The sequence below is a fragment of the Lynx canadensis genome, chromosome A1, assembly GCF_007474595.2.
Source record: "Lynx canadensis isolate LIC74 chromosome A1, mLynCan4.pri.v2, whole genome shotgun sequence".
Taxonomy (NCBI): domain Eukaryota; kingdom Metazoa; phylum Chordata; class Mammalia; order Carnivora; family Felidae; genus Lynx; species Lynx canadensis.
In genome coordinates this window covers 82,900,709-82,916,837 of record NC_044303.2, presented here as the reverse complement: position 1 = coordinate 82,916,837, position 16,129 = coordinate 82,900,709, and the positions used below count along the sequence as shown (strand labels likewise).

General features: G+C 40.0%; 1 protein-coding gene across 4 annotated transcripts in view; it reads right to left on the bottom strand.

Moving 5' to 3' along the window:
* CDC16 (cell division cycle 16) overlaps positions 1–16,129 on the bottom strand; it is a 47,215-nt gene that overhangs the window by 6,108 nt on the left and 24,978 nt on the right. For 2 of the 4 annotated variants that reach the window (XR_003968664.1, XM_030314559.2), the window contains exons 15-17: positions 14,543–14,604; positions 13,299–13,434; positions 11,248–11,338 (exon numbers count right to left, since the gene is read on the bottom strand). Coding sequence is in view for 3 of the 4 variants with exons in the window: in XM_030314559.2 (XP_030170419.1) it covers positions 11,248–11,338; positions 13,299–13,434; positions 14,543–14,604 (289 nt within the window). In the remaining variant the exon portion in view is untranslated. Of the gene's footprint in view, positions 1–7,243; positions 7,775–8,983; positions 9,066–11,247; positions 11,339–13,298; positions 13,435–14,542; positions 14,605–16,129 lie in introns of those variants that run through there. The other 2 variants (XM_030314552.1, XM_030314545.1) reach the window with 2 other exon arrangements.

The window sequence follows — 16,129 nt, the reverse complement described above, 5'->3', positions numbered from 1 at the left end:
TCCCCAAAATAAATAAACGTTGAAAAAAAAATTAAAAAAAAAAAAAAAAAGGAAGGAGAAATTAAGACATCCCCAACAAACAGAGGTTAAGGGAGTTTATCACTGGTAGACTAGTACAAGTGCCCTTTTAAGAAATCCCAAAGGGAGCCCTTCAAGCTGAAATGAAAGAAAGCTACACAATAATTTGGAATCATATCAAGAAATAAAGAACAATGGTAATGATAACTACATAGGTAAATATAAAAGCCAGTATTAGTGTACTTTTGGTTTTTGGTTTCTAACTCCTTTTTTCTTATATGATTTAAAAAGCAAATGAATAAAATAGTATTTATAAATCAATGTTAATGGGAACAATGAAAAAAGATGTAATCTGTGATAAGAAGAAGAAAGGGAAGGAGGCGTATAACAACAGTGTATGTATGCTACTAAAACTAAATTGGAATCATTCAAATTAGGTTGTTATAAATTTAAGTCAGATATTGTAATCCCCAGAGTAGCCATGAGGAAAAAAAACAAAAAGCCCCAGAATAGTAGAGTATCAAAATGGCACATCACACACACAAAATCAACTATAAGATAAGGAGGGAACAAAAAATATGTAACACTTACAGAAACAAATAGCTGTATGGCAGCTCAAGACAAATTCCTTATCAGTAACTACTTCGAATGTAAAAGATCAAACCCTCCAATTAAAAACCAGAATGGATAAAAAAATATGATCCTACCTGCTTTAGACACAAAAGGGTGAAAGTAAAAGGATGGAAAAAATTACTCCATGTAAATAGTAATGGAGAGAGCTGGGCTGGCAAACTGTTATGAGACAAAAAGGACATTATATATTGATAAAAGGGTCAAAAGTCATAACAAGTATAAATATATATGCATCCAATAAGAGAGCCCCAAAATACATGAAGCAAGCATTGGCAGAACTAAGGGAGAAATAGACTTCTATAATAATAGTTTCAGACGTCAATACCTTATTTTCAATAATGGAATAAGTAGGCAGAAGATGAGGAAATAGAAGACTTGAAAAACACCATAAACCAATTAGACCTAACAGACATACACAGACCACTCCACCCAACAAAAGCAGAAAATACAATCTTCTCCAGTGAACAGGGTATATTCTCTAGGAAGGACCATAAATTACACCACAAGAAAAGTCTTAAACACTTAGACTGAAATCACACAAAATATTCTTTCCAACTACAATGGAATAAAACTAGAAATCCTAAGACAGGAAAAACTGGAAAACCCACAAATATGTGGTAAATTAAACAACACACTCTTAAACAACCAATGAGTCAAAGGAGAAATCACAAGGAAAATTAGCTAATACCTTAGCACAAATGAAAACAAGAACACAGTGTAACACTTAGGGGCTGCAGCAAAAACAGTGCTCAGAGGGAAATTTATAGCTGTAAATGACTGTGTTAAAAAAAAATCTTATTTCAGTAATAAAACTCTACACCTTAAGGAAATAGAAAAAGAATAGCAAACTAAACCCAAAGCTAGCAGAAGGAAGGAATAATAAATATTTGAGTGGAAATGAAATATAAACTAGAAAAACAACAGAGGATGTCAACAAGATCAAAAGTTGGTTTTTTGAAAAGAGCTACAAAGTTGTCAAACCTTTAACCAGATTGAGGGGGGAAAAAGACATTACTAAAATCATAAAATGGAAGAGGAGATATTATTACAGACTTTATAGAAATAAAAAAGATTGTAACAGGATACCATGCACCATGGTTAACCAACAAAGTGAACAACCTGGATGGACAAATTCTTGGAAACATACCAACTACCAAAACTGACTCAAGAGGAAACAGCTATTAGCAAGTAAAGACATTGAATCAGTAATCAAAAACCTCCCAACATGGAAAGGCCCAGGACCAAAAGCCTTCACTGTTAAAGAATTAACATTAGTTCTTCTCAAAAACCTGAAGAGGAGAGAGAATACTACTTCACTCATTTTATGAGGCCAGCAGTACCCCAACACCAAAGCCAGACAAAGGCACTACAAGAGGACTACAGACCAATAAATATCTCTTATGAGCATATATGTAAACTCAACAAAAAATTAAATTCAACATTCTATTAAAAGGATCATACAATGTGACCAAGCAGGATTTATCTCAGGATTGCAAGGGTAGTCCAACACACAAAAATCAATCAACGTAGGAGGCACCTGTATGGCTTAGTCAGTCAAGCATGACTCTTGATTTGGGCTCAGATCATGATCTTATGGTTCATGGGTTCGAGTCCTGTATCGGGCTCAACGCTGATGGTGTGGAGCCTGCTTGGGATTCTGTCTCACTCACTGCCTCTCCCCTGCTCGCTTGCTTGCTCTCTCTCTCTCTCTCTCTCTCTCTCTCAAAATAAACACTTTTTTTTTTTTACAAATTTAAAAAAATCAATGTAAACTATTACATTAATATAATGAAGGAAAAAACCTTCAAGACGTTATATAAGTGAACCAGAGATGTGGCCCTTGTATATTGAAGCCTATGTTGTTTACTTCTTCACAGCAGACGGGGTTGGTTAGCTCAAGCCCAACAATGCCAAGTCCAATTTTTACACATATCATTGTTTTAAATATAGCTTAAACAAGCGTATCTTTAGCCATCTAGAGCCTGCCTGTTTTGCATACTGGGTAAATCTACACGCAGCATCTGCAACCTGTACATAAGACACACCCTGGGACTATGAAGGACCACACAGCCACTGCGCTTCAGTCTTCTCTAACCTCCTCTTCCTGTCACACTGCTACCACATCGCCCCCAAAGAGCCGCTCAAATACACTTGCCCAAATAAAATATGCTACTGCCACCTTATGGTCATGTTTTTCCCTCAACAGCCCTGAAATCCTAGAATTCATTACCCCTCATCATCACATTGATCCACCTAAAAAAAAAAAAAAAAAAAAAAAAAAAGCATTTGACAAAATTTGCAACCTTTCTTGATGAAACAACTAAGCACTCAATAGAGTAGAAATAGAAGAGAACTCCTCCAAAACTATGAAGGGCATCGATGAGAACCTACAATAGCATTACCCTTGATGGTGAAAGACTGAAGCCTTGGATCAAGCCTGTCCTACGATCAAGGACAGGACAAGGATGCCTGCTTCTCACGTCTATTCAACGTAATACTGGAGTTCGAGTCAGAGAAGTTATGCAAGTGGGAAGAAATACAATCCAAATTCAAAAAAACAAGTAAAACTATCTCTATTTGCAGATGACATGATCCTATTATGTAGAAAGCTCTACATGTACACATACATACATGCATGCACAAACTGTTAAAGCTAATAAATACATTCAGGATACTAAGTCAACACACAAAAAACAGTTGTTTCTCTATACACTAGGAATGAACAATCAAAAAAAGGAAACTAAGAGAACAATTCCATTTATAATAGCATCCAAAAAAATAATAAAATACTTGGGAATAAATTTAACCAAAGAGGTAAAAGACTTGAACAATGAAAACTACAAGCACTGCTGGAAGAAATAAAAAATGACATTATTAAATGGAAAGACAGTTTTTGTTTATGGATTAGGTGATATAATATTAAGAAGACACACAAATTCAATGAAATCTCTATGAAAATCCCAATGCCATCTTTTTTCAGAAATGGGGGGAAAAAACATTCTAAATTCATATGGTAATTCGAGGAAGCCACAACAGCCAAAACAATCTTGAAAAAGAAAAAGTTGGAGGATTCACACACCCTAATTTCAAAGCCTACTTATAAAGCTATAGTAATCAAAACAGTGTGGAACTAGCCTAAGGATACACATATGGACCAATGGAATAGAATCCAGAGCCCAGAAATAAACTCTCATATTTGTCATCAATTAAGTTTTTTTTTTTTTTAAGTTTATTTATTTTGAGAGAGAGAGAGAGAGAGAGCAAGCCGAAAGGAGAGAGAATCGCATGCAGGCTCAATGCTGTCAGCACAGAGCCTGACATGGGGCTCGAACTCACAAACCATGAGATGAAGACCTGAGTCAAAACCAAGAGTTGGACATTTATTTAACCAACTGAGCCACCCAGATATGCCTACCATCAACTGATTTTTGACATGAATGCCAACACTATTCAATGGGGAAAGGACAGTCTCTTTAAGAAATGGTGCTGGGAAAACTGAATATCCACACACCAAAGAATGAAGTTGAACACAGCTTACAACATTTAGACAAATTAATTCAAAATGGATCAAAGACGTAAATTTATGGAAATCTTAGAAGAAAACTTTAGTGAAAATCTGCATAACCTTGGATTTGGCAATGGTTTTGTAAATATGACACCAAAAACACCATAAACAAAAGAAACAATAAATTGGACTTCATTCAATTAAAAATTTGTATATCAAAGGACACTATCAAGAGAGTGAAAAAACAACTCACAGAATGGGAGAAGATATCTGCAAATCACATATCTGACAAGGATTTAATATTCAAAACCAATACAGGACTCCTATAGCTCAACAACAAAAAGAAACAGCTCAATTTAAAAGTGGGCATAAGGGGGCACCTGGGTGGCTCAGTCAGTTAACCATCTGACTCTTGATTTCGGCTCAGATCATGATCCCACAGTTTGATTTCAAGCCCCACATTGGGCTCTGTGCTGAGTGTGGATTCTGCTTTGGATTCTGTGTCTCTCTCTCTGCCCCTCCCCTGCTTGTGTTCTCTCTTTCTCAAAAAATAAACTTACACACACACACACACACACACACAAAGTGGCCATAAGATCTGAATAGACAGTTTTGCAAAACAGACATACAAATGGCCAGGAAATTCAGGATAAGATGCTCAATATCACTAGTTATTAGGGAAACACAAACGAAACAGCTACTTCCCACTGGAGTGGACTGTAACAACAAAAAATAAAAGTCCCAGTGAGGGTGCAGAGGAATTGGAACCTCATGCTCTGGGGGTGGGAATGTAAAATGGGCAGTTGCTGTAGAAAGTTGCCCAGTTCCTCAAAAAGTTAAGCACTGAATGGGGCCCCTGGGTGGCTCAGTCAGTTAAGCATCTGACTTCGGCTCAGGTCATGATCTCACAGTTTGTGAGTTTGAGCCCCACATCAGGCTCTGTGCTGACAGCTCAGAGCCTGGAGCTGCTTTGGATTCTGTGTCTCCTTCTCTCTCTGCCCCTCCCCTGCTTGCACTCTCTCTCTCTCTCTCTCTCTCTCAAAAATAAATATTTAAAAAAATGTAAAAATAAAAAGTTAAGCACTGAATTATCACATGAGCCAATTCCCCTCCTAGGCAAATACCCAAAGGAACAGAAAACAGGGACTCAGATGTTTACCACGCATGCTCACAGCATTATTCACAATAGCCAAGAGATGGAAATAACTCCTATCCATCCATAAATCAATGTGATGTACATTATGGAATATTATTGAGCCATAAAAGGAATAAAGTTCTGGTAAAAGCTGCAACAGGAATGAACCTTAAAAATATGCTTGATAGGGGCATCTAGTAAGTATCCGACTTTGGCTCAGGTCATGATCTCAGGTTTTGTGAGTTCAAGCCCCACATCAGGTTCTCTGCTGTCAGCACACAGCCTGTTTTCAGATCCTCTGTCCCCTTTGCTCTCTGCCCCTCCCCAGCTTGTATGCTCTCTCTCAAAAATAAATACTTTTATTAAAAAAATATGCTAGGTAAAGTCATACATGAAAGGACAAATATTGTGTGATTCCACTTACATGGTCTAGAATAAGCAAATTCAGACATAAAGTAGATTAGAGGTTACCAAAGGCTGGGGGGAGGACATGTGTGGAGTTCCTGCCCAAATGGGTACAAAACTTATTTGCAAGAATGAAAAAAAACTGGAAATAAGTACCACTGAAATGTACACTTGAAATTGGTTAAAATGGCTACCTACCCATATCTATACCCACACATGCACACAATTTCTTAGAGCACTAGGTTACAGAAAAATGGAAAAGCACAAGTTCCCACATGCTCCCCACCACACCTGTATCCGCACCTTGCACTGCGACATTTGTATCAATAGTGATGCATTATTAACTAAAGCCCATAGTTCATGTTATGTGTATTTTACCAGAACAAAGAATCACAACAAAAATGGATGGGGTTATATCACAGGGACACAGGAGCCAGGCTCAAGGAGGTCCCAATGGCCAAAGTTGAAATAATGAAGCCCTGGGGTGCCTGGGTGGCTTGGTCGGTTGAGCGTCTGACTTCGGCTCAGGTCATGATCTCGCAGTCCGTGAGTTCGAGCCCCGCGTCGGGCTCTGTGCTAACAGCTCAGAGCCTGGAGCCTGTTTCAGATTCTGTGTCTCCCTCTCTCTCTGCCCCTCCCCTGTTCATGCTCTGTCTCTCTCTGTCTCAAAAATAAATAAACGTTAAAAAAAAAATTAAAAAAAAAATGAAGCCCTAATATAATATTGTGTAGGATTATAACTTAAAATACAAAATATGTATACATATACATATGTATACATATTGATTTTTGATAATACTTAACTAATGGCTGAATAAATGGGAGAAGACACAAATTTTTGTTACAGAAGATTTCCAAATATGTGCAGATAGACCCCCCCCCCCAGATGGTGGAGCCCTTGGTCCTACAAACAAACAAACAAACAAAAACAAAAACAACCTTGGTCCTATTGAGGATAGGCTGAACTTCATGATTTGCTTCTAAATCACACATTACAGGCAGGAAAAAACAGTAACTTTACAGTGGAAAAACTTGGTAGGCATCATTGTAACCACGTGGTCAAGATTAACACCATCCGTGATAAGTCATATTATATTATATACCCTCTGACATGTGATGAGAAAGATACTTCATTCCCATCTGTGTACTTTTTCCCCAAAACAAATAACCCTAGTCCAGTATGAGAAATACATCAAACTCCAACTGAGGGACATTCTACAAGACATCTGACCAGTCTTCCTTAAATCCCCTTCCTCAAATGTCACAGAAGTCTGACACATGGTCACAGCCAAGGGGAGCCCAAGGAGATGTGACAGCTAAGTGCAGTGTGGCCCCTGGATAAGATGCAGGGCAGGAAGAGGACATTAATGGGAAAATGGTGAAATCCAAATACAGCTCAGAGTTCCATTACTTGTAGCGTACCAATGTGCGCTTCTTTGTCATGACAAAGGTTTCAAAGTCACGTAAGATGAGAACAGGGAGAAACTGTCTAGGGGTCCTATGGGAGCTCTCTGTGCAGTCTCTGAAGCTTTTTCATAAGACTAAAATTATTCTGAAAATGAAAGTTTATTGAAAAAGGAAAAACAGACATAATACACAATTTACCTCTTTATTCCTCTACCTATAATTGTTTTGTAGGGTCAGAAAACACCTGTTGCAAAGGTGTGCAGTCCAGTCTCTTTTGGCAGGCCCCCATTCCTAAATGTAGAGGTGCAGTCTGGATTCGTGTTAAGAAATGGGAAATTCTGAAGACAGGACAAGGGTGTGAGGAAACCCCAACCTCCCCCAAGGCAAAATGGAATGGAGATCTGTCTGCAATCAACTACTGTGGTCTGACATAGATGTCTCTAACATCATGTCACTTTCGTTCATTTCAATTTCAAAGGTTTCTTCCAAGGAAGGTCTGGGATCTGGAGTTTTCCTTGAGGTTTCCAGTGGTGCAAGCCCCGTTTCTTCTGTAGTTTGTTTTTCTACTTCAAATTCCCTGAAATCCCACGGAGGTGAAATAATGTTTTTTAGTGTCTTCATTGTATGCACATCAAAGTCATAACATTTTAATTTGTCTTTAATGTCTGCTCCTAAAAGGGAATACCACAAGGAGAATAAAATAAGAAACCCCGTCATTATCTATCATTTCCATCATCATGTATGTAGCACCACCTCCAACGTTTAGGTCCAATGGTACTTTTTTTATTTCTTAATGTTTATTTTTATTTTTGAGAGAGAGAGAGAGAGAGAGAGAGAGAGAGAGAACGAACACAAGCAGGGGAGGGGCACACACAAGGAGACAGAACCCAAAGCAGGTTCCAGGCTCTGAGCTGTCAGCACAGAGCCCAATGAGGGGCTGGAACCCACAAACTGCAAGACCATGACCTGAGCGGAAGCCATCGGATGCTCAACGGACTGAGCCACCCAGGCACCCCTAAGTCCAATGGTACTTTTACGAGCACAAGTACAGCTCAGAAGGAGAAATTCCAATCACTCTCCTCCTCTTCTTTTTCTCGATTATCAAGGGCGGCTGCTGGGAGACTGACAAGCACATGTACTTCAAGCCCCATGTGGCAGCGGCACCATCCCTAAAGCCCCCACACAAGGGAGCCACAGCAGGCACTTGCCCTTGCATGTTACAAACAAGAACAGCCCACTGGCATTCTGGCATCGGTGCAGTTGCACCCTTATGCAAACAGAAACACAGTGAGGGGAAATACACTTTCCACACATCAAAATCTTATGAATGATGGAGAAGAGATTTCCAACAGATGTATTAGGTTCAATCATTTCTGACACAAAATAATTTTACACAGTTCAAACTAATAGCTTTCAGCAATAGGTGTTTTGACAGATAATGACAAACAAGCCTTCTAAAAAGAAAAACAGTACAGCACGGTGATTAAATACTGTATTGCACATTTGAAAGGTGCTAAGACAGAAGATTTTAAAAGTTCTCACTAAAAGAAAAATAATTTCTAACTATGTATGGTGATGAATGTTAACTAGACTTACCGTGGTGATCATTTCACAATATGTACAAATTCTGAATTATGGTATACACCTGAAACTAATGTTACATGACAATTATACCTGAATAAAAAATATATATAAATAGTAAGTAATGACTAATACACTTGGAAATCTCTGTAAGACCATTATCTTTGTGAGGACAGGCAAAATGTCTGTCTCACTCAGTACCCTACCTCCAGACCTTCCTTAGCTTTATAAGAATTTTGCATTTAAGCCTGTTGTAAGACCCTCCTCAAACAAAAGAGGAAACTGAGGCTCAGACTTACCCAAAGCCACAGGGCTTGGTGGCAGAGTTGAGATACCAACTCAGGGTCTTTAGGGTGCCAGAGCTCAAGCTTTCTGTTTTAGCTTTAAAAAAATGAGCCACAACATACACGCCGTAAAAAGTGTGCAGAGCTGGGCAAGTTCTCACATACACATATACCCACATGACCACCACCAGACCACAAAGAGAACACCTCCAGTTCCCAGAAAACCACCTCATGCCCTTTCCAGTGAACACCTCCCCTTCCCAAACCAGAAGGAATCACCGCTCTAATTTTTCTATCACCACTGATCAATTTTGCTTATGATTAACTAATCTTCACATAAATGGAATTTATCAGTATATATTCTTTTTGTCAAAATCTGGGAGATTCACCTAGGTTACAGTGTGACTTCATCATTGGTCCTTTTAACTGTGTAGTACTCTACCGCTTATGCTTGCCACAATTCACTTCCCCATTCTCCTACTCATGAACAGCCAGTTATTTCTAGTTAGGTGTGGTTACAAACAGCTGCTGTGAACAACTCTGCATGTGAGCATTGGCTTACGGAGACATCGATGCACTGGGCACACACCTGGGAGGAGAACTGCTATGGCTTAAGAGCAGCATGGTAGGTCAGCACCCTAACACCCCAATGAATCACACCCCACCCCTGATGACAATGCACTCGATCACGTGACTTGTGCTGAACAGAATGTGACGGAAGTGATTCTAGGAAACTTCCAGCTTTCAAGAGGTCTTGAGGCATTAGTTCTTGTTGCTAGAACCCTGAGACCTCCATGCTATGGAGAAGTCTGAAAGACCCATGAGAGGCCCAGCTGGGTTGGCTGAGGTCCCCATCTGTGCATAAGGCCATCTTAGCCCGTCAGCCCATCAAGTGACTGCTGACCACAGCTGCATTAGTGATGAGACCAGTAAATGAGCCACCAATCAACCTACAGAGCTGAGACAGGTAATACATCCTTGTCGGTTGGTGTAGCTTATTAGGCAGCAACAGATAACTGCTTTAACAGGTCTGTTTAACTTTAGCAGATACGTTGAACAGTTTTCCAAAGTGGTTCTACCTGCTATGAGCACCAACCACCAATAATATACAAGCATACCAGGTGTATACGTCATTACCAACACTAGGCACTAGCGGTGTTTTCACTTGTGGCCATTTTGCAGGTGTGCAGTGACATCTTGTTATGGTTTTAATTTCATTTCCATAATATGCAACGACAGTACGCACATTCATTTGCTTTGGCAGACAGCCTCTTTGGTGAGGCTCCTGTTCAGGTATTTTGCCCATTCTGGACCCATCTTTGACTGAACTTTTTCTCACCAATTTATAGGATTTTTTGTATTCTAGACACAAGCTCTGACCAGTCTATAAATTGTAAGTTCTCTCAGTCTATGACATGCCTTTTCACTCTGTTAACAGTGTTTTGATGAACAAAGTTCTTAATTTTACTGAAGCCTACTTGAACACTGCTTTCCTCTCATGGTTTTGTGTCCTGTGAAAGAAATCTTTGCCTACCCCAAAGTCCAGACCTCGAGTTTAACTTCATTACACCCTCTTTACCTTACAATGTTTGTCACTAAATGAAGGCCCAAGGACAGCAATTCTACCCAAATTTATCTTAACACTTGCTTATCATTACCAAAAAAAAATACTTAAAAAATTACACAGCACTGTAATGTGTGAACGTAAGCCAACTTAACAGTCCACTGAAATGCAAAAATTAATGTTATTAATATGCTACAAACCTCATTATAAAGTATTAAGGCCAGAGTGTTTTCATTTACTTATTAGAAATTAGAAACTATTGGAAATTAAAAAGTCTCTAAGGTTTTTTCCCATTACGCAATTTAGATTGTTTTAACACTTTTTCTTTTTAAGATTTTATTTTTAAGTAATTTCTACACCCAACGTGGGGCTTGAACTCACAACCCCGCAATCAAGAGTCACACACTCTACTAATTGAGCCAGCCATGTGCCTTGCAATTAATTAGATTGATTCTTGTATATCACAGCACTTTACACATACTCCATAATAGTATTTTGCATATACCAAGTACTCAATTATAAACTGAACAAACACTTAATGAGCTATTAATTCCCACAGAATTTTCCAACAAATAAATGGAGTTTCTTAATAATATAGTTAAATGGTTAGAAAGTTAAACTTAAAACCTTACATGAGATTTGAGAAACCTAAACAGAGATATACAACAATCTAAAGAATGGGATGCAATGTCAGAGTAATTAATTATAATCTTACCAATGTAAGCTTCAGAATCACCAATGTACATCTCAATGCAATGACCAAGCATTGTAACAGAAAATGTATCATCCCGCCTAAGACCAAGGGCCTGCAGAAAAGATTCAGCATGGTTATTACAAGAAAATGTATTTCCTTCTCTTTCATTTAAAAATATTCCTGCAGGACTCCATTCAAAACACTACAGGGAATCAGAGGGGGTGGGGGGGGGGGCTACAAGAGTGGCCATGAGTTGATGTCTGTTGCAGTTGGGCGATGGGCACATGTAGGGTTATCACACCACTGTTTATGTTTGAAATCCCAGTCCTCCAAAAAGATTTTCAAAACTTTGTCTCCACATAGAGCCTTCTAAGTCTTCTGCATTAATTACATCACAGAAGAGAGGTAAATTATAGAATCTTCAAATACACACATTCGAAATATCACACAAACCAGAAAAGCTGCCAGTCCACACTTCTGCCTAGCTCAGTATCCTAGTTATCATAATGGCATCTTCAGGACTTGATCTCATCTGAAAATCTCTAACCAACCCTATGCATTTTCTCAGATTTTATCTTTCTCTCCAAATACCATTATTTCATCAATTCTAACACCCATTTTTTTTTTTTTTATTCTAACATTTCTGAACTTGGGACGCTTTAAACTACTGGTGGTTTCTTACTACTGCTGTCAGCTGGCCACAGCTGTGATGAGGGTGTTTTGCGTGGGTAGCCATGGTGATGTACAGACTAGATTTGAAACCACGTGAACACTCAAAAATACAGGAACTGAGACTGTTGCCTAAAATCCTTGCATTGACACCTTCTGGCAGCGTAAGATTTGCATAGTCAACGCCTTTGGGAAAAACCTTCAAGAGCAGGGTATACGTGCCAGCCCCAGGAAAACAGGGACACTGACCGCCTGGTACGAAAGTGATTTAAAAGAACCAAACTCTGGGGGCGCCTGGGTGGCGCAGTCGGTTAAGCGTCCGACTTCAGCCAGGTCATGATCTCGCGGTCCGTGAGTTCGAGCCCCGCGTCGGGCTCTGGGCTGATGGCTCAGAGCCTGGAGCCTGTTTCCGATTCTGTGTCTCCCTCTCTCTCTGCCCCTCCCCCGTTCATGCTCTGTCTCTCTCTGTCCCAAAAATAAATAAACGTTGAAAAAAAAAAAAAAAAAAAAAAAAAAAAAAAAAAAAAAAAGAACCAAACTCTGAATGTAAAGAATAGAGCATCTTAAGTATTTATTTCACTTATATTTTCTTTTTTATGTAGATACTAGAGTCATCTCTGAAAAAAAACCTATGTCCTAATATGCCCAAAAAGAGTGCCCCAAAAGAGTGCTTTTTCTAAGTACCAAAAAACTGAGAGATTGGAAAGAATTGTGTAAAGTTTAAAGGTTTGTCTGTGTGTTGGGGGGCGGGGCACCCAACCTGCTTACTGATGGTGTCTTAGGTCTAGTGAAGTATGACGTGAGATTCTTTCCTTGTGATGACACAGATGTTTTGTTCACCAACTAAAGTGATCCAAGGTGGGGCGCCTGGGTGGCTCAGTCGGTTAAGCAGCCGACTTCGGCTCAGGTCATGATCTCTCGGTCTGTGAGTTCAAGCCCCGCGTCGGGCTCTGTGCTGACAGCTCAGAGCCTGGAGCCTGTTTCAGATTCTGTGTCTCCCTCTCTCTGACCCTCCTCTGTTCATGCTCTGTCTCTCCCTGTCTCAAAAATAAATAAAACGTTAAAAAAAAAAATTAAAAAAAAAAAAAAAGTGATCCAAGGACTTTAGGACTTTAAGTCCTAAACAGAGAGACCAGAATTTCTTTTCTCCTGCCCAGACGTGATGCCCAGCTCAGATGAGGCCCACAAACCTCATGCACACATGTATGTCTGACTGCACACTTAGGACCTAAGTCTCACATTTGTCTCTAATTTGATGAGTATCACACACACATGCTTTTCTCTGGAAAGGAAAGAAGAAACCACAAAGTCGTCTGAAGAATTTTAAAATGGTAAATACAATGTTGGCTAGAAAAGATCTTCTCAAAAAAAAAAAAAAAGTGGTAAATGTTAACTAGACATACTGTGTGGAAATAGTCAACAGCATTTTCAAAGTTGCCCATCAGACTATGGATATACCCTATGGCAGAATAGGTAGACGCGTTCTGAGGAATTAACACCAGTGCCTGACGGTGATAATCCAAGGCCTCGGCATACTTTCTGTGAGAGAAGAAAAGACAGGGAGTTGAGAGCAGAAAAAACGGGAAGAAAGAGAAAACAATTAGTGGGTACAGTGAAAGTACTGACTTTCTAGATCTAAGATGAGTATTCATCTATGTGCCAACATCAAAAACAATCTGGTACATCACAGTAACCATCCAGAATGGTTATACCACCTTCGTGTACCTTGACACCTTCCTAAATGGATCTTCCTGCCCTTCTCACCCAGCCAGCTGAAGGTGCTCCCACAGGGACACAGGTGGGAGACATGAGCCAGAACATAACCTCTGGCCCTGGGTCCTGTGCCCCACCACACTGCAAGGTCTCTTTTGGGGCCAGACAAACCTCCCACACTGGGGGTGGTTAAAAGCAACCAAAGGTTTTTGCTTTAAGGTCCAAAGAAGTGACTTGAACAGCATTTTCCTAAGTTCTCTGGAATTCCTGCCCTGTAAAATCTTTCGTGAGAAGAAGGTTCAATAAGGTTTGGGAAATGCTGCAGCTCATAATGAATACTCAAGACACCAACATATCCTGAAATAGAAAAACCTATTAAATTTTGAGTAACCTAGAGTTTCCCAAACATATTGAGCCAAAGAATCTATTTTTGCAATGCTGTTTATCACATCATAAAACTGGAAACTAGAGAAAAACAGTAAGTTAGAATATGGATATGGTTTTAAATAAACCCTACTGTCCTAATTCTTCCAAATTAATTTTGAATACCCATTTTTTTATCTAAGAAAATGAAATTTATTAGAGAATTGTAATTCTCTATATTTCTAAAATAAAATTATACTACCAGGGATAATAAAAAAAGAGATAATAAAACTCACTAGAGATAATTATTTTGATGCTTGCTGTGTCTGAGAAGCAAAGTACAAAGCTGGAGGACCTCAAAATAAAAATATGGGAAAAGAAGGGTGCCTGGCTGGCTCAGTTGGTAGAGCATACAACTCCTAATCTAGGGGTTATGAGTTCATGCCCCATGTTAGGTGGAGATTACTTAAAAATAAAAACCTTAAAAAACAAAACATGGAGAAAGGCTACACAAAATTAAGTAAACGTTTAATCGCAAAGAATGTTTCTGCAATGGTCCTAGTTCACTTACTTAAGCTTCCTGCAGACATGCCCCAAGTTGTTCAACAAAGGCTCCCATTTGTCAACCGTCACCTGAAACACAGCAACACCAAACCCGTGACTCATGTGCCACTTTCCAGTCACGCCCATTCAACCACACCACTGCACACAGTGAAGCAGGCCGCCCTCTCTGGCAGTGACTGCACAGCATAAAGCAGAGTATTTGTGGATTCGCCATCTTTCTTTCCTATTAGAAGAGACTTCCTGAGGATGCTGTTATTTTATTAGCACAACACTGTTAATGAGCCCGTCTGACAATGAGAATGCTGACATTCAAATTCTGTATCTTGAGCCCAGAGCTTTCCATCTGCCTACTAAACATTCCCACTTGGAAACCTCATAAGCACTGCAAATCCAGCATGCCACCCGTTCATCTCTTACCCTCTCTCCTGCCCTCCCAGTTCCCCAACCTCACGCCCTTCTAAGTGCCTGCCTCTCATGCCCGGCACCCATGTCAACCCTAACCCCTAGCAACTACCGAAGGCTTATTCATCAGCTGCCCCAGCATAACGCCAGCCTCCATGTAACAAGTCTTGTCTGGGCCCAACCACCTCAAGATAAGGTACAAGGCCCTTGACGATCCACACTCAGCCCTCCTGACCCATTTCTTGACATTCTCAATTAGCTCCAACTTGGCACATACCATTCTCTATACCTAATACACTCTTTTCCTCACTTCTGCTTGGCAAAACATATCTGCTCATGTTTTAGGACTGAAATGTCACAACTGTATCCACGAGGTTTTCTTGGCCCATCCTCAAATTCCGGTTAACTGCTCCCATGCGTGAGTTTCTTTATTTCCTCAATCATGGCCTTTTTTGTGCACTGTATCATTACTGCCAATTTACTTATCTGCAATCCCCAACAGGTCTAAGGCCAGGAGCCATCATGTCAGTTTCCTACTTCCTCCCAACACCTAGCTCAGAGCTTAGGACACAGTCAACACACATCAGTCAGTCTGAGCTAACCAGGCAACAGATCTGAGCCATAGTCTCCAGCTCCCATGAGCCTGGCTCCAGGAGGTGTGGCCTATGAGAATGGAAACAAACCCTTCATGGTTCTTAGGCACATTGCTTCCCTTTGGCTGTTTGGACATTTGCTGTAGTTCACAACTGAAGGCAAACAGTATTTCCCCCTTTTCACATAACTTTCAGTAGCACTGGGCATTTGTACTTAAAGCCATTACTGTAAATTTCTGCAAGGCTCCACAGTGCTCTCCGATCATCAACGAATGATGCTGATGCAGCTGGTCCCATTAGAGCAGCAAGGCCCTAAGGTATCCTACTATGAAAACTAGCAAGGTGGTATGTGGCCATCCCATATAACAAAAACACATTTATTATCCAGACCACCCAAGACTGAGCTGTTCAAGACCCTGTTTTATAGGGGTGCCTGGGTGGCTCAGTTGGTTAGGCATCCAACTTCGGCTCAGGTCATGGTTGGCAGGTTCGAGCCACACACCAGGTTCTCTGCTGTCAGCGCAGAGCCTGCTTTGGATCCTGTCTCCCTCTCTTTGCCCCTCCCCAGCTCGCTCTGTCTCTCAAAAATAAATAAACAT